This window comes from Quercus lobata, chromosome 2 (assembly GCF_001633185.2).
Source record: "Quercus lobata isolate SW786 chromosome 2, ValleyOak3.0 Primary Assembly, whole genome shotgun sequence".
In the NCBI taxonomy this organism is placed as follows: Eukaryota; Viridiplantae; Streptophyta; class Magnoliopsida; order Fagales; family Fagaceae; genus Quercus; species Quercus lobata.
The window spans coordinates 3,967,069-3,988,614 of record NC_044905.1 but is presented as its reverse complement, the minus strand read 5'-3'; the positions used below and the strand labels follow the sequence as shown (position 1 = coordinate 3,988,614).

Genomic DNA, 21,546 nt, shown 5'->3' with positions numbered 1-21,546 from the left:
TCAAATCTTGGATTTAAGCTGTTCCATTTTTGACACGATTGGCTGATAATCGCCATCAAATATGTAACATATTACATATGCATGCTCTATCCCCATCAACAAATCCAGAAAATTTCCACCTAAAACTACAAATTAAAAGGATGCATAAAATCAGGAGTCTTGTAGTTTAATTGGTTAGCACTTTTTGCTCTTGATGTTTCCAATAGAAACATCTAAGATTTAAAATCTCATTTCCTAACTATGAAATTATATATTGTAAAAAAGAAGAAGAAAAGCATAGAAGTTAGATAGAAGATTACCAATTAGGCGGTAACTACAATAAAATACTAGTGTGTCACGTATGCAGCGCTTTGGAAGCCAAGATCAATCATTGAAATTGGATCTTTGGAATAGGAATTGGATGCCTTAATTCTAAAGCTACACTTGTTGCTTTTAAAACTAACGGATTTAAATTTGAGCCATGGACATGGGTTGTCCATAATAATAGAAACCATATAAAGTAAAAGAAAGGTGTCCAGATTCCCTAAAATCGGCATCCCAAGTCAATTTCAAGTGTGTACGATCCAACAAAGCATAAAAATCTGAGATTAACAGTACTTGGGCAAACATGATTTTGCAGGGTGTCTAAACATCTTTTTTTTTTTTTTTTTTCCCAGTTTTTTTAGTTTGAAAACATCAACTTTGTTTTATACAAAATAAAATGATAAACAAACTACTTTTTCCTATGACTTATTAGGATGATTATTCCTAACAATTAGAATAATATCATTTCTATATGAACCCATTTAATATTAGTTTTATAAGTTTTATTATACACCAATCACGTCATATCAAAATATGAAATTTTTATATCACTCTACTAAAATTATAACAACCCACACACAAACATTGATTCATTGCATAGAATTTAAACACATTCTCTCTCCAATAAAAGCACAAACTTTTCACATACACCCACACAACAAAAGCCTTAACTAACGTTAACAAAGCAAAATAAAAAATACAAATTGGATGACCATTAAAACAATAACTAGGTAACTAAATATAATCTCATAGTACTTACAATTAAAATGATCTCTCTCAAAAAAAAAAAAAATTAAAATTGTCATATGGGAAAAACTTCACTCAATAAGATCTTAAAAAATTATTTTAATCATAGTTCTTTCTTTGCTAAATAATTGAAAGAATCTTGGACACTAGTCAAATTCCCCCCCCCCCCCCCCCCCCCCCAAAAAAAAGTAAAGTATATATATGCTTGAGCACATATTTTTTGTTATTATGAATTCTTATCAATAAAGTATTTTGTCGTCGAATAAGAAATTTGGTATCCAAACTTTCTACCGCCAACCCATTTATGTTTTGGTTTTAAAGAAAGAAAGGTATGGGCTAACATCTGGCCCAAGCGAACTGCACCATCAGTATTCAAGTGGAGTCCATCCAGCCCAAGGGGAAGTCCCCAAGCATCAACAGTCCTAACCTTTTTTAGACATAAAAAAAGTTGGGCCTGTCTTACAGTTGTTATAAGATCGAAGTGATACCCTGATGCAAGTGCGACCTGCACAATAAAGTCCACGCAAAAACACACAATTAGCTAGAATTTAAAACAGTTGACACAGAAAGTCTTTAGGCAAAAGGGAAAAACTTGGCTAAACTTCAATTTTTTACGCACTTAACTTTTACTTCAATTTTTAAATTAGTCTTTAAGATTTAATGTTTGTCAATTCAGTTTTTCACATTGGAAAAAATAAGTCATAATAACAAACTAAGTCAATCTACTTTTTTCATCCATTCGATATTATCTATTAAGAGCTTTTTAGCTCAATTAATTGGCACTTCATGGTATTTTCAATAAAGACAATGTCTAAATCTCATCTCCCTCATTGTAACAATCGAATTATTAAAAAAAAAAAAAAGGTTGCCATTTAAAATTTCTTCTTTTTTTAAATTAAAATTTTAATTAAAAGGGTTCTAAAAAATGTATCATTAAATAAATCTTATTGTTTAATGAGTGTTATTTAAAAATCAAAAGATAAACCTTAAATAACTTCATTAGCTACCAGGTTTGGATAGAATGACCAAATTAACCAATTTGAAAAAGTAAGGGATTAAGGGTCTGTTTGGATGGAAGGGGAGAGGAGGGGAGTAGGGTAGAATTGGCTGAAATTAAGCTAATTTTAGGCCAAATTTATTTTACTTTACACTACTCCCCTAAGTCCCCCTCCCTCCCCCTCAATTCAAATGAATTATAAATTGACAAACATTAAATCTTAAGCACTAAAAGTAAAAAATCAAAGGGCTAAATTGAATTGTAACCAAATTTTTATGAAAAAAAAAAAAAAATTAACATAGATGAGAATTGAATGAAGTCAAATCAATTATACAAAAACCATACCTGGACTATTGGCAGATCAGGAAGATGCAAGTCATCTCGAAGGTCATTGAAAAACTTGGGCAATCTTGTCTCGTATAGAAGGGCATCTTCTGTACTATTTGTATCTGTTTCCCCTTGAAACCAAAGGAGGCCTTTAATTTTCCCACCAAACTTTGTGGATGCATAGGCCCTTTGTACCAAGTTATCATAAAGCTTAGACCCACGAGCCCATTGCTTTAGTCCAGTCCCTCCTCTGGCACAAGGCACCAGACCAATCACACCCATGTTGGGTTCCATGGCTAGAACTGTTTTGGCAAAAGACATTCCAGGTCCAATCCCACAACGTTTTCCTTCATCAATTTCCTTGTGCAGAGGCTCATGGGCTTCGAACCAAGTGTGGTTTAAGCCGAGTTGAAGAATGTTTGGACTACTAGGAGTGGCTTGACCAGGCATGATGACTCCACGTCCAGCCATGTTGGATTGGCCGGCTAAGAGAAAAATACTATTGGGGAATTTTGGTTCTTGGGCCATCATAGAAGGATTAGGGAGGACGATGAAGACTAAGAAAACTAAGAAGAAAAACATGTTGAAAGTTTTGATATTTCTCATGTTGAAAGCAATACGAAGATGGGTGTTTTATTTGATAATAAAAAGTGAAGACGGCTTTGCGGAATTAGGTTTTTCTCAAGTGGAATCGTAGAAGTACTTGGTTTTTGGTAGCGTGTTAGTGATATAAGCCTATGGGTACATAAGTACATACATTGGCTAGTTCGTTTGGGATTAGGATTAATTATCCTTCCTTATTTCATCCAACTAGGTAGATTTTCATAATTCTCGAGAATTTCGAGGGAATTAGAAATCTTGGTTATCCCAATTTCGAAGGAACTAGGAGTCTTACCTAAAATGAAGAAATTTTAATCTCTCGCAACTCGGCATCAAGTGGAATTTTGTAAACTTGCCTAATATATATGGATTTTTATAAGTTTGAAATAGATATATTGTTGGGCTTGGTGTTTCATTATCAAATTCAATATTTGAATATTCTTTTGTTTTTAAATAAATATTTTAATCTTCTTTAAAAAGAAAATTAATATTTGAAGTCAAATCAAATTTCTAATTTGGATTAAATATTAATTATAGATTTTGGAGATCTTGTTTGATTGAATGTTTGATATTGAATTTTGTTTTTGTGCTTGGTGTTTCATTATCAAATTCAATATTTGAATCTTCTTTAAAAAAATAAAATCAATATTTGAAGTCAAATAAAATTTCTAATTCAGATTCAATATTAATTATAGACTTTGGAAATCTTGTTTGATAGAATTTCAGGAGTTAGAGAAAAATTTAATTATCTTGAAAGGGTGAAAAGCACATTTTAGTTCCTACATTTTCAGGCGATTCTCATTTTAGTCCCTACATTTTATTTTTACCGCTTTTAGTCCTTATCCTGAAAAACGCTTTCCGTTTTAGTCTCTGCCGTTACATCAGAAATGGAAAAAACTGACGTGGCAAACAGCAGGAATAAATAATACTAAATTAATGTCCATGTGGCTTAAATTAATAATAAAAAATGTTTTTTGGCATTAAAAAATGCCACGTCAGCATCTAAATTTCTTTAAAATAATTTATTAATTTTAACTAAATTAAAAAATTAAAAACTAAAAATCATATAAATTGAGATCTAAGTGTGTCTAAACAATAACAACAAGAACACAAACTCAGATCCAAGAACATAAACCCAGAAATTAAACCCAAAAAAAAAAAAAAAACCCAGTAAATCAACATTCACCATAGACCATTTCCGTGTTTTATGTTGTATGTATGTTTGTGGTTATGGAGGATTTGATGCGTGGTTGACACGTGTACAGTGGATCTGTAAGGGTGGAGCTAGGATTTTTTTGTTTCGAGTGGCCGAATTTTGGTATTAATATATTAGTTTCAAGTCAAGATAAACCATCGTACACATGCGTAAACGTACATACACAAATATAAACATTAATATTTTAATACTAGAGTAAGTCATAATTTATAAATATATTGTATATAAAATTAACAATTTTCAAATATATATATTCGCAAGATAATTTTTTAAGGAAACTTATCATCTTTTAAACTTCAATGAGTATACAAAAGCTGTTTATTTTGATATTAAACATGTACAAAAAACACATTAGAAAAAACAAAAACTAACTTGTCTCTATAACCACTAGACCAATTAACAAATTCTGTTAGTTTTTAAGCGCATTACTGGACTAACTCAAACATTTGGGGGGCCAACTTCTATTTTTGTAACTAAATATTTAAATTTTTAATACTTATACATAATATAAAATAATTTTTTAAAATTTTGGGGGGGCCAAGGCATGCTATAGCTCCACCCCTGTGGATCTGTGATTAGTTGTACTGTTTTCTGGTGTGGAGTACCGGGAATAAATTCAATGCGGTGATACTGAAGAGGCTTTTCATGAGCAAGATCAACAAGCCACCTCTATCTCTCTCCAAGTTGATTCGTTACATGGAGGGCAACATAACATTTTTATAGGTTTTGTTTGGTTGCTAAGAAAAATCGAGGAGATTCTCTTATAAGTTTATTTGGTTTTCAATTTAGTGTTGTATTGATTGGAATTGTTTCTGCATCACGGCCGGTTGAATGGGTAAGCAAGAGATGCGGTCGCCTAAGGCCCCAAGTAAAAAAAAGTCCCCAAATTTTAACCAATAGGGTTATTTATAATCAATAAATAAACTAATATTTTTTTACCAGATGAAAAACAAATAAAAAAGAAAAAAAATGCAACATCCACAATATCTTTCACAACACTTTTACAACTAATGTTAAGTAGTAGGTTGTTACAACCTGTTATTGATGGCAAAAAAATAATTATAGTGATATTTTCAAATAGAAAACAAAATGCAACTTAAAACCTAGGATTTGTTATAAAAAATATTGTAAATATTACACTTCTAAAAAAAATAAAAATACTAATAAGAGTTGAGTTAGCAAACTTTTAGTAGTTTTCATCTAAATTTACCACTAACACTACTCTTTTATTTACCATTATCAATTTGCCACATCAATAAATATGAAAAAATTTGTCAAATTTTTCCTGTCTATAAAATTTCTAAAAAAAAAAAAAAATTCTATGTTGTTCATGTTAATTAGTAGTAATTTTGCATCTAAAACAAGATAATCAATTTTCGCCTTAGGCCTAAATGCATCAAACTGTCCTTATTTTGCATTTGGGATTTATATGGATTTTTTGGTTTGGTTTATAGGAGGGTAAGATTGCTGTGGTTGTTGGGACCGTGACCGATGACATTAGGGTGTATGAGGTCCCAACAGTGAAGGTTATAACCTTGAGGTTCACAGAGACTGCAAGAGTCGCGTGTTCTTCTTTCATGTGGTAGTCTCTATAGCGCTTGGAGCAAAGGTTCATGGTCGCCGCACTGCCAAAGAACCCACAGTTGTCGGCGCAGAGCATTGGCTCTGATGGCTGGTAGCTTATACCCTCGTTTTGCTCAGAACTCATCTTTTCCTTTCTCTCTCGGATCTCTGATGGCTGGTAGTTGGATATTACTGGGTTTTTTTTTATTTTTTTATTTAATTTATGGGTTTGTGTTCTTGGATTTGGGTTTGTGTTCTTGTTGTTCTTGTTCAAGACACACTTAAATCTCAATTCATATGATTTTTAGTTTTTAATTCTTTTATTTAGTTAAAATTAATGAATTAATTTTTTTAATTTAGATGCTGGTATTTTTTAATGCCAAAAAACATTTGTTATTATTAATTTAAGCCACGTGGACATTAATTTAGTATTATTTATTCCTGCCGTTTGCTATGTCAACTTTCTTCTTTTTTGATGTAATGATAAAGACCAAAACGGGAAGCGTTTTTCAAAATAAAAACTAAAAGCGATAAAAATAAAATATAAGGACTAAAATGAAAATTTCCAGAAAATATAGGAGAAAGTGTTTTTCGCCTTTAATATAACCACGTTTTTACTATTTGTAATTAAGATGACTACTTTCTCAGTTTCTCTTCGGAATTCCTTGCAACAACTTTCTCTTAGGAATCCATGCAATAAAGTCCCGCCTTAACAACCTAAAACCAGCATCCTGAAAATATTTTCATAAATTTTTTAGATTCACAACTTATGGGAATAAGTTATCTACTTAAGAACTTAGAGGTTTTGTGCAGAACAGATTCACATAGTGATTCAAAATAGTAAGTTAGGAACGGTTTGAAAGAATTAAGAAAAATAGCATCTCGAGTTTTTAAAACTCGAGATCCATATTAGAACTCGAGTGCTAAAGACTCGCGTCGCGAGAGGGAAAATGCCACATAGATCTCGAGTCTTTAAGACTCGAGTTTAATGCAAAAAAATTTCATCTATAGTGGCGTTTTAAATCCCTATAGCGGCGTTTTTCTGCAAAAAAAATTTGTAAGTATCAGGTTTAGGGAGCCCTATAGTGACGTTTTTAATCCCTATAGTGACGTTTTAAAGCCATATAGCGGCGTTTTTTGCAATTTATGGAGATCGAATCTTTAAAACTCGATTTTCAGCTCAATTTTTTTTCTCATTCTTCTTACAAATCGAGACTTAAAAACTCGAGTTTCAAGATAGAACTCGAGTTTTAGATACTCGAGATGTTATTTTTCAACATTGTTTTGAAACATGACAATTAACTAAATTTTTTAATATTTATTGTTATTTAAAAAAAAAATTCTAAGAACTTAACTTGTTGTATTCATACTGACGCTAAATTTGTAATGGAAGAGACCTATTATAGAGATTGTTTGCAGATACCAATTTAAAAGTGGCCTCTCTATCCAATTATCCTTGCAATGACATATATGATATTATGATATGTATTAATTCAAGTGTAAATTAACATCTAAATAAGCCAAATTTTTTTTACCGAATTTAACATCGATAAGACAAATTATAAGCAAACAAAGCAACCTGCATTTTATGGATAGCAATAAAAATAACACATGCATATTAACAAATTTACATAAGCAACACTCAATACTTTTAACTACAGCAAGAAGATTCTAATTTTGGCTTCAAAAAACACACATAAAAAACTTCCATGTTAGCCTCAATTTCAATTTTGTTAAAATTAAGTTCATGTGAGACTTATCTATAACTCCTACTATATATAAGATTATTATGATGTTGTATCAAAAAATAAATACTTTCTCCAACTCAAAAGAAAACGAAACAAAGAAAGAGAAATAACAAAAGAATCAAGTAGACAAGACATCTACACTTTCTTAAAATTGTATACTTTTCTTTCACTTTTATCTAGTATATATTTTAATAGTGTCTTGACTTCATAGTTTATACTACCATTTCTTTTTTGTATTTCTTTCTTTCTTTTTTCTAAACACGTCCATAGTAAAATGTTGTTTTCTCATTCGTATAGTCCGCATCATCCCATGGTTATATATACTTACATTACCCAGATTGAAGATTACATATTTTAGGTATATAACCGTACCAACCGCATGGATTCCTAAGAGAAAGTTGCTAAGAATCATATGATGATGTTTACTCAAGTATAACCCCACAAGGTAGACGCAGTTCATGTAGAAGCCGTGGTGACCGCAACATAGAACCTATGAGTCTAGGAGTGATCGAATTAGGGAAGCCGAGTTAAACTAAAGCACCTGTGAGTGTGAGGTATGGCCTGGGCTATGAGATAATGGAACAAGAATATGGATTTTATTTGACAGTCATTGTAATCCGTTGGATACAAAACTTTTTGTTTTTTTCATAACACAATTAAATTCAACTATATAATTTATTAGTCAATACAAGGGAACTTAAGATATGATCGATGAGACTCAGACAGATATCAAAATATTTACTTGAATGAATAATAAATATCAAAGTTGATTCAAATTATACCGATTTCAAACATTTAGGAGTGTTTGCCCAACTACACTTATACCACCACAGAGTCGACTCAGATGGTACCTTCCTATGCCTTAAGCATGAAGAAGCATGGGTCTCGATTTGAGCTTGGGGAGAGATGGGGTATTTATGTAATAATATTTCTAACCAATTCAAAAACAAAACAAAACCTGCACTGAGCATTCCTGCTCGTGCATATCTCAAAATATGACATTTGCCCAACCTGTAATGGTGGGCTTGGATTCTCAAAAGTATGAAGGCTTCTTTTTCAAGGTAGCATCAACACTATATATATATATACACATTCCATTAATGAAAAAGAAGAAGAAGAAGATATAGGATGGAGTAATTCAGACTCCAAAAGAGTTATTTGTAAATTGAATTTCTTAAATGTAGCAACGGAAAATTATATATATATAAAAAAATGCGAATATCTTAAAAAGCAAAAGGTATAAAGGTTTTAATGCAAGGGGAAGAGGACCATTTTTCTTTTTCTAATTTTACAATTCATTTAATAAACAATAAGAAAGTATCAAATAGAAGTAGTTGCTAACATCTGTTTATGCATGCCCCACTTGGAACATCCATTGATACGTTTGAGTTCAGCTACACTCGAAGAAAGATGACACCTAAAGTACCAATGAACTTGTGAAGTTGGCCAGTTGCACCACCTGCTGAGGATGACAGATGACACCGCATCTTCTTGTTCTACTTCTTTTTCTTCTCTTCCGTGGCACGAGCATTTCGGTACAAAATTATCTGACTCAGGATGGTACCATTGGTTGCAATACCAATTGCAGAGCCCAAAACAACTTCAAAAGAATTAAGGATAGCAATTGTTTTGTGCACAATAAACAAAAAAACTGCCATCAAAAGCTTAAGTAAGACATAGATAGTGTATGTAGTATTGATAAACAAGAAATAGGTAGGGGAAACATGAATTAAAGGACCCAGTGGAATGGAGCAGGAATTTTTGAACCATTCATGTAGACAAAATCATACCAATTGTTTTATTTAGCATCTTTTATGACACCAAAGTTACTAGAAGACTATCCTTTTCCACATAAAATTGAATTTTATTAGGATGCAATAATAACAGCATGAAATAGTTTTTCTTATATGAGAGCAATCAGTGATACAATGAAATCTGAAACAAGCCATCATAATACCCTTTCTTTTCTTTTTTTTTGATAAGTGAAACAAGACATCACAATACCTGAAACGCCATCACTTTTTAAAACACTAAGACCAAAAAGGCATAAAAAAAAAAAAACAAAATTTCCCTTTTGTTCCCATTTTTGAGCTAGGTGAATTTTATTGCACCCGATGGGATTTGAGCCCCCACCACAGTATTTTCACAACAATTTCAAAATAATCCTAAGAAGTAAGTTGTTATTAGTGGGCAAAATGTAATGTAAGTGGTAGGCCTAGATTAGAACCAGTAACAACTTACCACCTAGGATTTGTTGTGAAATTATTTGAAATGTTGTGGATGTATCATTACTCTTATAAAATATTCCAAAACAATGATTTTTTTTTCATTAAAATCATCATTTTTAAGAATATAATGCTAGAGGCTCCTAAGTTACAATTGTTATCTTCTCAAATCTGAAATTCATCATCAGCATTGTTTAAAAAACTCATTAGAGATATTCAACAAAAATCACATTTAAGAATATGAAACAAGGATACCACTTATTGGTGCTTTTTCCTGGAGACTGGTAAAAACTCTCACTGCAAAAGAAAGAAGTAAGTTCAGAACTTCTCTAAATAAATAGGTAATACATTAACAGCACCATCAACTAAAAAGATCGATTTACCAATGGAACCGGCAAAATTCATAAAACATGTCAAGAAGCTGAGCTCGCCTGTACTTTTATTCTGCTCAGAGAAGGGTTGTTCACCAAAACATGAGTAAATAGGCTACAAACATGTGTGATCTCAAAATAACTGAAAATCGACAGGCAAAAGATTGTGTAAATTGGTCAGTAAACAGAATAAAATGGGAACACAGTATTGCCTCTTCCAGAAAGTGATCCAATCATCCTTTAATCTGCTCAGCCACAAACTGGAGTGCATTTATTAGCTTACATGCACATTGCTGGTTCCAGATTCACTCTAATGCAAATTTACACACATGACACATTGGTGTATTTATTAAGATTTAATGAAGTTACAGACTGTTGGGTTTGAGAACAGAGTAGGCCTGTATTTTCATATTAGTATTTAACAAGGAAATTTATAGAATCCTTGTAAAGTTTGAAAGTACGAAATGCAGTTAGTAAATTATTTGAGAGCTCAACAGGTAATAACATCCAATCTAACAGCATAATAGGGCTTTAATGAATTAACTTACTGAAAAGTTTGCCCATATCTGCGGGATCCTGGCAAAGAGAAAAACTGCATGCTGAGATGCCTGTAAAAGATCTTTCCGCATTAGAAAAACTTCATACATAGATAGCCTTAGAACTCAAAAGATAGAGAAAGGTGTAAACAAGCCTGAAGATTGAAATGCATGTTTTAATGCAAATCAATAACCCTATAAAGACAATGACAGAAAAATGCAAGGGAAAAAAAAGAACAGAAAGAAACTCTGACAGTGTATGTTCAAGTACAGAGTAGAAGGGGGGGGGGGGGGGGAATGCTACTCACATATAGTGCTTCAAAGAGAATGGGATCAATTTGACCAGCCAAGATGGTAGGTGCTACAGCACAATATCTGAAAAGCCATCATATTAAGGAAGAGGTTGACCATCTTTTTGGTATTCCAGAATGCAAATTCAAGACAAATCCAAAATACTATACTGAAAGCAAGAAGGATACAGTAATGCCCTGATCCATGTTGAGGCACCCAAGGGTTGAGAATAATAGTAGATTATGGCAACTAAAATTATAGCTGCAACAGACAAGCAGAAGAGGAAGTTGTTAGATCCTTTAAAAATTGATATCAGCTTTTCTTATTGTGATAGTAATCTCATTGAGGGGGTCTAATAGCGCAAACCAGATGCCAGGTTTTTGCCTGACAGTAGAATTCAAGCAAAATAACTTCTTAAATATGTCAATTTAGGTCAGTTTCTAATGCATCCACTCCACACCACGAGACAATAGAACTAGCATAAAACAATTTTGGGAGAGAACGTAAGGCAGCAAGATATAGTATGCAACTACAAGATACTAAAGACACAAAAAAGTAAAATATTTTTTATGAGTAATATATTAGGGACAAACTATTAATACTAATAATGTAATAGAATTAACATTTTTTTTTTTTTTATGATAGGTAACTTTATTGAAAGAGAAAGAAAGAGACTACTTCATTAAAAGGATGAAATAGCAAATATGGTATCATAGCCAACGTATTCCTTAAACTGCCGCACATCATAATTGACCACCCTCGACCACCATGCATCAAGCATTCAAGCCCTCTAATATTCCTTAAACTGCCTCATCTCCAATCATTGGCAATCACATTTCATTACCATCACATGCAATTCCAACATTACCTATCCCTGGCAATCACACAAATTGAGTCACCTGACTCGGGTGACATTGTTCCCAGTTCAAAACACATAAGCCATTGTCAGCCCCCACCATAACCATGACTCCACAGAAACCCAAATTCAGCAGCCACCGATCATGCGTGACTTGTTATAACTCCTAGGGTGTCAATTCAACCTTTATTGGTAAGTTACACACTCACAATGGGTATTAAACGCAAGCCCTCACCCTCCAACCATTCTTGCAGGAGGAAGAAGCGTCATTTGCGCCAGAGTCATTAGCTATGCAGGATCAAGTCTATGGGCCAGACAAGAACACATACAGTTCTACGCACACTCATGATGCAAGCACAGCTCATTACACCCACCCAACTCACAAGCATGACTTCGAACCTTGTTTTGGACACCCACATTACTGCAATGCTTTAGATTGACAGCAAACATAGAATCACCAACATACCTTGGACCAAAAGAAACGCCAACTCCCCAAAAGCTGAAAAGGGAAGCCCTTGGTGGAGACAATACGCTAGTGCAATGGTGTAGCCGACTACTTCAAGCTCAAAGGCCACAACACTAAGGCCTCTGACACTTCCATTCTTCAAAATTTTCAATATCTGCAAATCTCAAAACAAAAACCACCATATCACTACCGACATCAAATCAATCAACCAAAATCGTTTCTTATAACATGTTACATCAGCAATCCATTAAATTCCTACGCCGCAATAATTAAAAAAAAAAAAAAAAATGATAAGTTCTCCAAATTGCTTTTCATTATTAAAAATGATCAATTCAGTAGGATTTGAACCTATTGTCTCAAAACATGGGTCTTAGGATTTGACGACAAGAGACTTAAGCAATTAAGCTAACTTTAAACCATAAAATGAGTTGTTGGTCATACAATTGATGAAAATTGATATCACATGTTCCTTTGCTCGAGTTAATTTTGAATGTGACAAACACAATCCCCAAATCTCAAGCACTGATTAAGTCAAAACCCTAAATTAGCAGTGAGATATGAAAATTCAAAGACATGATTATTCAAATTTAAAAGTAAACTAAACAAGTATTTGAATTATGTATGCCTGGGGGAGTTTGACGGTGGTGGAGGCGGCGACGATGCAATAGCCGAGGAGCTTGGAAATGAGAGGCAGCAAGCAGTCTTTCTCTGGGATTTTGCCGTGGCGGAGCGAACCCAATGCACAGCTAAAATCAATCCCTAGATATTCCATTTTCTCTGTTTCTTTGACCCAAATCAAAATAAGAGGGATTTCAATTTCAAGGGAAAGAAACTAGCTGTAGTATTTTGTAAGTAAGAGCAGCTTCAACGTTTTTAATTTAAACCCAACACGTTGCTCTTTGAACACTGACCTGGGCTTATTAGATTTAGGGGCATTTCCCTATTTTCTGCTTCTTTTTTAAGATTTTTTTTTAATAGCTTTTTTAGGATAATTAGGATCCTAAATGAATTTGATCTGTTTTTAAACCGCTCCACTTAAGAAAAATTTTGTTTATATTAAATTTTTTTAGCAAAAAATTATGAGCCTTTAACTATTAAACAAACTAAGTTCAGATATAATATTATATTTGTGAAGGACCTCGTAAATTTATATAAAATGTAATCCCTTATCGAGCCGAATGGGTGTATGATAGAATCAGTTTGCTTCATAGGCTACACTCTATGCTCCAAAAGGTTACTTAAGCCTTTTGAGTGTGACATGTCTACTTAGCTAGTTTACTACCCTACTAATAATTAGCATGTTTGCTTGAACGTTTCTTATACATCAATACAATAGGCCATATATTAAGGGAAAAAAAATATTATATCTATATTTCATTGATTTATTTGTGTAATTTTAAACTAATGGTTTGAATCAATAAACTTACTAGGTTTTTTGGAGAAGGAAGTGTTGTTTGAAATTGTAGGTTATTGGCTCTTTACTAGTCAAGTAACCCGGATGTGATATCAATATCTTCCTTTTTTTTCTTTTTTTTGAAACCGATATCAATATCATTTTTTTTTTATTAGAATGAAAACTACTCATTTAATTAATCAAAGAGGCTAGATTAGCCTAAACAATATGAGAAATGTCTAGTGGCATATCTTCCATCTAGACAGTTAAATCGAGCGAATTAAAAACCCACCTAGTCAAAGCATGAGCTACATTATTTCCCTGTCGACAAATATGAGCAAAACTAATGCAATTAAAAAAAGAAGCTAAAAATTTAACATCTTGAATCAAATGCCCACGTAATGCTAGAGATGGTTCTGAACTAGTAAGCTCCTTGAAAATAATGTCCAAGTCACCTTCGAAAGTAGCAGAAGTGATACTGCTCTCCAAAGCAAACTCAACTGCTTTTCTAGCTGCTAACACTTCTACCTGTGCCACTATTGCTGGGAGAGGAATATCAATATCATTTGATTTGCCATAACCTAATAAAATTGCAAGTTAGTACATGTAGACTACAAAAAAAATAAACGGTGATTTATAGGGAGAATTACATTTTACCACCCTAAACTATACTCCAAATTATACTTTACATCCTAAATTTTTTGAATGCACATTTTGCTATAACCTTATAAAATTGCAAGTTAGTATATGTAGACTACAAACAAAATAAACAGTGATTTATAAGGAGAATTACACTTTACCACCCTAAACTATACTCCAAATTACACTTTGCACCCTAAATTTTTCGAATGCACATATTACACCCTAAACTATAACCCTTGTTACACTTTGCACCCCAACGTTAAGTTTGCCGTTAACTTGGATGAAAAAGTATGATATTATGTGAAATGACCCAATTGCCCCTCTTCTCAATCCATTAAAAACAAAGAAGAAATTAAATTTTACCACTCTAACTATACTCTTGATTACACTTTGCACCATAAACATTATATTTCCATTCAAGTTAACAGCAAACTTAATTTCAGGGTGCAAAGTGTAACAAGAGTTATAGTTTACGATGCAAAATGTACATTCAAGAAGTTTAGGGTGTAAAATGTAATATAGAGTAGTAAAGTGTAATTTTCCCTTATTTATAGGTATAGTTGAGAGTTGATTGGTTGGGAACTATGGGCCTATGGCCAGAGCCCGGATCTAAAACTGGGCCTACTGAAGTCTATAAGCTATGCGACTACACCCTAAAACCATGGCTTTGTGGTCCAGCTCTATTGGACCCGCAGATAATATTCATAGCACGGGAGACTGGGATCCTTTACTAAATATGATTTGCCTCTGCCAAGCTGCTTCAATTTGGCAACCCTGGCAGTTCTGTGGCTAGATAATTAAGTGTGATTTTGAAATTTTTGATGCATGCAATTAGGCCATTTGCTATTACACTCTTCCTTTACTTTTTCCCCCCTTTTTTGTTTCTTCTCACTTTGCATAAGTATAACTATAAAAAGTCATTTCTAAAGCTTTCCTCATAGTTGGACAGCTTTTGCTCTTACCGGTTACAGTTCATTCGTGTTTCTTTGGTTTTCCCATTTCTTTCTTTCTTTTCGAATAAGCAAAGCACTTCCCCATTCCCCAGAGAAGTGCATAGTGCGTGGTCGCATAAGAGCAAATGAAACTGTTGGTCATTCAGATACACACAAAGGAAATGGATTTGGTCATAAGTCATAAGTCATAACTCATAAACAAAAAGGTGTGGTCAATAATCAATATACCCGTGCAATACAAGTTAGGCTGCTTCTGTTCTGTCTGTGACTTCTGTCTAATGTCTAATGTGTACGCGAGCTGCCCGCTCATCCACGCTTGCTTTGTGGCCAAATCTATAGCAAATTTTGACTAATCACCATCCTACCGGTATTATGATTCAGTAATCCGATTTTAAAAATATGGAAACTTCTAACTTCTTCAGGAATCTCTATCTAATAGTCAAGGTGACAATAACTTAGAAAGCAAAATGCCAATACAGCCAGTGACTTTTTAGAAAAAGTAGATATTACATGTTCATACTTTCAGAGATAGCACACGTGAAAAAAGAAACGAAAAAAGTAACACACACTAAAATGCTTGAGCTGTGGAGCAGAAAAGAAATGATTGGCCAAAGCCAAAATAGAAAAATGTGAAAATTTGCAATATTGTTACCAAATCATATAATACGTTTTAAACTAGAAATTCGGAGCACAAGATTCTAAACTAGATTTCTGCAGGGAAGTTTCTCAAAAAAAAAAAAAAAAAAAAAAAAAAAAAAGATTTCTGCAGGGAAAAAAATAGGATATTAAACCAGATTTACTCTTGCACATGGCGTTTGATAATGATTATGTGGATTTCAAGCTTATTGCGTGCTCGAATAAAGAACATATTATGGGATAAGTTCAAAACACAGCAAAAGCCAATTGTAATAATAGTCATGATCGTAGGCCACCACGCCATTTATGAGATATGCTAGGCTGCTATGACTCGGTCTGATCCTGTTGAACGGTCTCTAGACAACTTGTCCAAAATCTTTGCTCAAGGTCGAGGGTTATCATCAGGACCTTTTACAAAAGATGTCAAAAATTTATGCAGAGCCTAGCAAAAAGTTCTGACTGCATAAACTTCACCACACACGCACAGTGGGATCAAATTATGGACATGCTTCAAAGGCTGTAGCCTTGTGGGTGTGGGTGTGTGTGTGTGAAAGAGTGCGCTATCTTGAATAAAGATATGAACAAGATATTGTAGACCTGTTATTGAACAAGATATTTTAGATCTGAACAAATAAATAGTTAGTGTCCAATTAAATTCTCTAGATTGCAAAGAAAACATATCTCAAAGCTGCAAATCAAGCCTTAATTAAAATACAACAGTTATCTTTTCTCATCAGCAATCACCACTCAAAAATGGCCCTTTTAGTTTTTTTTTTTCTTCATAATCAGATTTGAAAAAATAATCAGGTATAGATATCCCAGCCTCCATAGCAGCCATCATTGTCACACATAACTTCACATACACACATAAACATTCCTCAAGGGGGTATGTTTGTGCGGGTAAAGAGAGAGAGACACAGTACCAAAAGTGAAATTATACCCTCTCCCATCCTAAGAAATATGAGTTCAACCCAATTATTGATTCCCCAAAAACATCATCATCATCATCATTGCTGCAATCAAAAACAATTACTTGAAACCTTAAGACAAAATTTTACTCAAATGTGATCGAGTTAAGCTTCCAATATACTTCAACTTCAACAAGACGATTTCAAAGAACAGTAACATACAAACAGAGATCATAATGCTTAATTAACATGTTAAGCACCTTTACCTAATATAAAAAGACCATTAATATGCCCAAACAAACACATGCACATGAATATTAATAACCTTTTCTAAATTTTCATTTTCAGCTGAAGTAATCACAACAAGCAGGCCAATCAATCCTAATATTTATAAACACAGCAACTCACACCAAATGTGCCCTTAGATTGACAATGAAGCCCATCAAAAAGTTGAAGCCAGAAGCCATTGCATACCTGAGACTCACAATGACTGGCTGTTAGTCGTTAGCTGCTCCCTTGGCAAACTTCTTAGTTCTTACGCCAAGCATATCCTCTTCATAGCTACCTCTTAGGCCCATTGGCAATACTAAAACAAGCCTTCTGACTATTTCATCATTTGGCAGGAGGTTCATGACTTTCTGTGCCTCACCGAACCTGTAAGCTAGATGGATCAAACCCCACCAGGCCACCAAGGCCTTCAACCTCAAGAAATCATAATGTCTTTGACATGTACCTACTGACCACAGAGAAAAGGAGAGAGACTGGGAGAAAGGGAGAGTAGATATCAACCATATGGCACACAATCAATATCAATAACTAATAGTTTTGATTACTGAAAACTTTATCTGATCAAATTACCGGAGAGCATAGAAACAGAATCAGTTCTGGGACTTCGATACAAAAGTTTGGCTACTCAACCTAGATTGTTTAATAGACATCCAAATTGGTAGTAATTAAAGATTTACAAAAAGAGCTAATGGTTGATTTTACATTTCCCACTAGATGAATGGAAACGCTACACCAGAAGCTGTCAATAACTTCAAGGATGTAATGCATGATAGTGTTTGTGTGTGTGTGTGTGTGAGAGAGAGAGAGAGAGAGAGAAAGAGAAAGAGACTCAGTTTATGCAACCAAAAGCAAATAACAAGTTCAAGGATCAAAGAAGGATAAGTACTCAATATTTGCAGATTAAATAAAAAGAGTATGACTTGTCACTGGCATCCCAGTGGCCTCAACTGAGCTGAGTCATTTTTTTATATTAAGCGAAATTCGTATTACTTATATAAATTCCACTATCCAATTGACTTTACAAGACTCATCTCCTATAAACATGATCCAACCATATCCACTGCACTGGTCAAATTTCCTAAACATCATTGTTTCTCACCAAATAAAAACCAAAAATTTTAAAGCACACAACCAGAAACCACAATTTCTGGAACAAAGCAAAACATAGATTGAAAGAACATCAGAATTCAAATCAACAATTCAGTAGCAAGACTGCACATTAAATGGTATTAATAGTTTGTCTGAACTTTTCATCCTACCATCCCATTCTCTTAAATTTAGGAAATAGTTGTGCTTTTATCATCTACTAATCAGTAAATCATTTTTTTTTCAATGGAAAAAAAAAAAAAGACATAAAACCCTTTTCCACCTTGATTAGGTCCAACTTCTGAATTCCCAGCCTAAGGTAACTGATAAAACCCTCTCTAGATACCAACTGAACATATATGATGCCTGAGTTTCTACCAAATAAATCAATAGAATAACAAGACACCAGAAGAAATTTCAAACTTTTTTCTTACAACCAAATGAAAAAGAATTAAAAAATATTAATCCCCAGGTACTATTTGCAGACTAGAATTGTATAAATCAATTAATAGCAAAAGAGTGTTAACAAGTGAGAATTTACTGAATAAAAAAAAACAAAACAAACTCAAATAAAAAGAGAATTGAGAAAAGTATGATTACCAATTGCAACAGTGAAGATTCAATTCAAAATAAGCGCAATAAACAGAACACACAGAAATTAAATTAAATACATTAAGATAAAGAGAGAAAGACAGAATCAGATCATACAACACAAAACAATGTAAATTAGACCGGACATCAACCTAACTACCCCGACCATTGCTGTTAGCACTTGACCACCTTCTCAAAGTACAAGCCACGAAACTCCTCCCACTTAATAGCCCTAATCTCCACTTCATCGAGCTCGAACGGCTCGTACTTCTCGCCATATTATTCGCCGCCACAGCAGCTGCCGCTGCCGCAGCCATTTGGCTAGGCACTGCAGGAGGCAGGAATTCGGCCGCGCCGCCGTTTTCTTGTGCTCCATCACTTGCACTCGCATCCTGCTGCTCAGTCTCACCATTGTCCAAATTCACAGCAAGTGATTCTCTATTATTTTTCAACCATTCAGCGCCTTCCATAGTTACTGCTCTACATTTCTTGAGCTTCACTTTCACCAAACTAGGGCAGCCATTGGCTAAGGCTTCCAGGCCTTGATTGGATACAGGGCAGCTTTTTATACAAAGCTTCTTCAATGCTATACATTTTGCAGCAATGCACGAAATCTCAGGGTCACCAACGGTATCGCTTCCACATAAAGCTAAGCGCTCTAGATTCTTGCAATTCGTAGCTAGAGATTCCAAGCTTTGCTTCGTTGGATTCACACCGATGAGAACCAATTCCTGAAGATTACCACAGTTTTTCGATACCGCGATTAAGCCTTCGTCTCCGATTCGATTCGCCTTCCAACCATCAATGTGAAGCTTCCGCAAGTGCTTGCAACGTTCGGAGAGCGATAAGAGTCCGTTATTTGTGCACTCGGGCGTTTTCACGAGGTGAAGAATTTCCAGATCTGAACAATTCGAGATCGCCAAAAGACCGACATCGCTGACTTGAAGACGCTCGAGGTGGATTTCGATTAAGCTCGTAACGTGTTCTGTGACCGATTGAAGAAGCTTATCCCAATCGCCGGAGCACCGATATAGCTTCAAAGTTTTCAAGTTTTTTGCTCCTGTAATTAGGGGACCGAAACACTGACCGTTATAGAGTTCCTTCAAGCAAATCGTTTTGAGAGACGAAGCCGCCGCGCCGGGACCGATCGGCTCAGCCGTGGCTCCGTCGGTGATGCCACGTAAGCGTTTCACGGAGAGTTCTTCAAGAGACGAACAGTTTTCGAGCACGGCGTTCATACCTTTAGCTCCGAAAGTACAGGATCCACACGAGAGCTTCTTCAAGCCCTTGCAGTTCTTCGCAAAGGCATCCATCCCCGCGTCGGTCAATTCGCGACACGCGCGGAGCTTGAGGCGCGTGAGGTTCCGGCACTTGCGCGAGATCTGCACGAGCGCGTCGTCGCAGATACTCGCGGATCTACGGTCGCACTTCAAAGCGAGCTTCGTCACGGAATCGAACCGCGAAAACAGAGAATCTATCAGCGGGTAGAGTTCCGACTGTGCGTTGAGAGAAAGTCGGTGGCGACTCTGACCTTCGACCCGAAACCACCGGTGACAAACCAGAGAGCAGCGTTTCCGTTCACCGGAGTTCAGAGACTGAAATATACAAGCCAAGCACTCATCAGGCAGCTCAGAGATATAGTCAGGATCGCCACCATCGATAATCTCGTTGTCATCGTTATCTTCGAGGGGTTGCATCGGGCAGATCAGGGCCGTTGATTTCGACTTAGGTCGATTGCTGTGATTGATTTCACGGCGGCTGGAAATGGCAGCCGTCGAAGTTGACTGGCCCATCCAGATAGACGGTTGAGATTTAAGCTATGAGATCACAACACCATAGTGAAGCTCGGAGCCACTCAAAGAAGAAGATCATTTTTTGTTTTTTTTTTTTTTTGGGTGTTCTCTGCGTTCGAGACGGACTTGAAAATTAGATTCCAATTTGGTTTTTGTGGAGTTCGTTTGTACTGTTTTTGTTACCTCTTTTTTTTTCTTTTTCTTTTTTTTTAGCTTTTGAATTGAATAGTCGTGGTAGGCCCAATGAAGAAATTAAAATTAGAATATTCTAAACTGGGAGAGATGATAAGGGATAGGCGTCCTTATGTTTGTTACCATGAGCATTTCTTGCTTTGGTTTTTCTTTTTCTAGCGTGATTTCTGTTCGAAAATTCAAATCGCATGGGTTGGTTTAATGGCCTAATATGTGGGTCCCAGAAACAGATGTTTCAACAACCAGCTGTGTCTGAGACCATGTGGGGGAGCTAGTGGAAAATTGGAAAAACTACTTTAACTCGTGAGTCATGAGTGTGATGGGTGAATAATACTTTACGAAAATTTGAAAAAGTTACTAAAATTGTAATTTTTTTTTTAACATAATTAAATAAGTAGTGTGGGAAAAATATGCATTTGTCTATTGTTATAAATTAAATAATTTTTTTTATTTATAATTCAGTGTTTTGAATTTTTTTGTTTTGATAAATTTTTGATTTTATAATCAATGACAATCCTATTCTCTTATCCATGTATTGGCCTCATCGCATGTGCCTTGCGCATGCGATAAGGCTTTTTTTTTTGTCTAGTGTTATCATTTTCTTTTTTAAAAAAATTGGATAAGTTTGTTTTGAAGATATGGATTACTATGAGATTTGTAGGCATTTTAAGTGGAGTTAGAGATATATTTTTACCGGGTTGTCCTCAAAATTTTTTTTTTTTTCTGTTAAACCTAAGGTTTAGAAATCCTCTTATAAATAGTATAGATAATATCCATATATAATTAATGAGATAAGATTTAATTCCATTTAAATCCTC

At 34.5% G+C, this 21,546-nt stretch overlaps 3 protein-coding genes across 3 annotated transcripts; all 3 read right to left on the bottom strand.

Moving 5' to 3' along the window:
* On the bottom strand, positions 1–2,845 carry LOC115957715 (probable carbohydrate esterase At4g34215). The gene is made up of 3 exons (XM_031076029.1): positions 2,393–2,845; positions 1,414–1,555; positions 1–125 (listed from the first exon to the last, which is right to left on the bottom strand). Exons 1-3 carry the CDS (start codon positions 2,843–2,845, stop codon positions 1–3), a joined length of 720 nt encoding a protein of 239 aa, XP_030931889.1.
* A 5,954-nt stretch (positions 2,846–8,799) lies between these two features.
* LOC115974138 (mannose-P-dolichol utilization defect 1 protein homolog 2-like) lies at positions 8,800–13,142 on the bottom strand. The gene is made up of 8 exons (XM_031094352.1): positions 12,872–13,142; positions 12,247–12,400; positions 11,113–11,185; positions 10,942–11,008; positions 10,646–10,705; positions 10,110–10,170; positions 9,982–10,023; positions 8,800–9,101 (listed from the first exon to the last, which is right to left on the bottom strand). The coding sequence occupies exons 1-8, from the start codon at positions 13,016–13,018 to the stop codon at positions 8,998–9,000; spliced, it is 708 nt and encodes a 235-aa protein (XP_030950212.1). The 5' UTR covers positions 13,019–13,142; the 3' UTR covers positions 8,800–8,997.
* A 5,583-nt stretch (positions 13,143–18,725) lies between these two features.
* LOC115974137 (F-box protein At1g47056-like) lies at positions 18,726–20,741 on the bottom strand. The gene has a single exon (XM_031094351.1). It carries the CDS (start codon positions 20,534–20,536, stop codon positions 18,896–18,898), a length of 1,641 nt encoding a protein of 546 aa, XP_030950211.1. The 5' UTR covers positions 20,537–20,741; the 3' UTR covers positions 18,726–18,895.
* Between the last annotated feature and the right edge of the window lie 805 nt (positions 20,742–21,546).

What these genes read in the sequence shown, in the direction of transcription:
- LOC115957715 (XM_031076029.1), bottom strand. Translation starts at nt 2,845, where the DNA reads ATGGCTGGACGTGGAGTCATCATGCCTGGTCAAGCCACTCCTAGTAGT. An exon ending in CTGATCTGCCAATAGTCCAG is followed by an intron (nt 1,556 to 2,392) that starts GTATGGTTTTTG and finishes TTTATTGTGCAG; the next exon opens with GTCGCACTTGCATCAGGGTA. An exon ending in ACTCCACTTGAATACTGATG is followed by an intron (nt 126 to 1,413) that starts GTGCAGTTCGCT and finishes TTTAATTTGTAG; the next exon opens with TTTTAGGTGGAAATTTTCTG.
- LOC115974138 (XM_031094352.1), bottom strand. Translation starts at nt 13,018, where the DNA reads ATGGAATATCTAGGGATTGATTTTAGCTGTGCATTGGGTTCGCTCCGC. An exon ending in CCACCGTCAAACTCCCCCAG is followed by an intron (nt 12,401 to 12,871) that starts GCATACATAATT and finishes TGAGATTTGCAG; the next exon opens with ATATTGAAAATTTTGAAGAA. An exon ending in AGATATGGGCAAACTTTTCA is followed by an intron (nt 10,171 to 10,645) that starts GTAAGTTAATTC and finishes TTCTCTGAGCAG; the next exon opens with AATAAAAGTACAGGCGAGCT.
- LOC115974137 (XM_031094351.1), bottom strand. Translation starts at nt 20,536, where the DNA reads ATGGGCCAGTCAACTTCGACGGCTGCCATTTCCAGCCGCCGTGAAATC.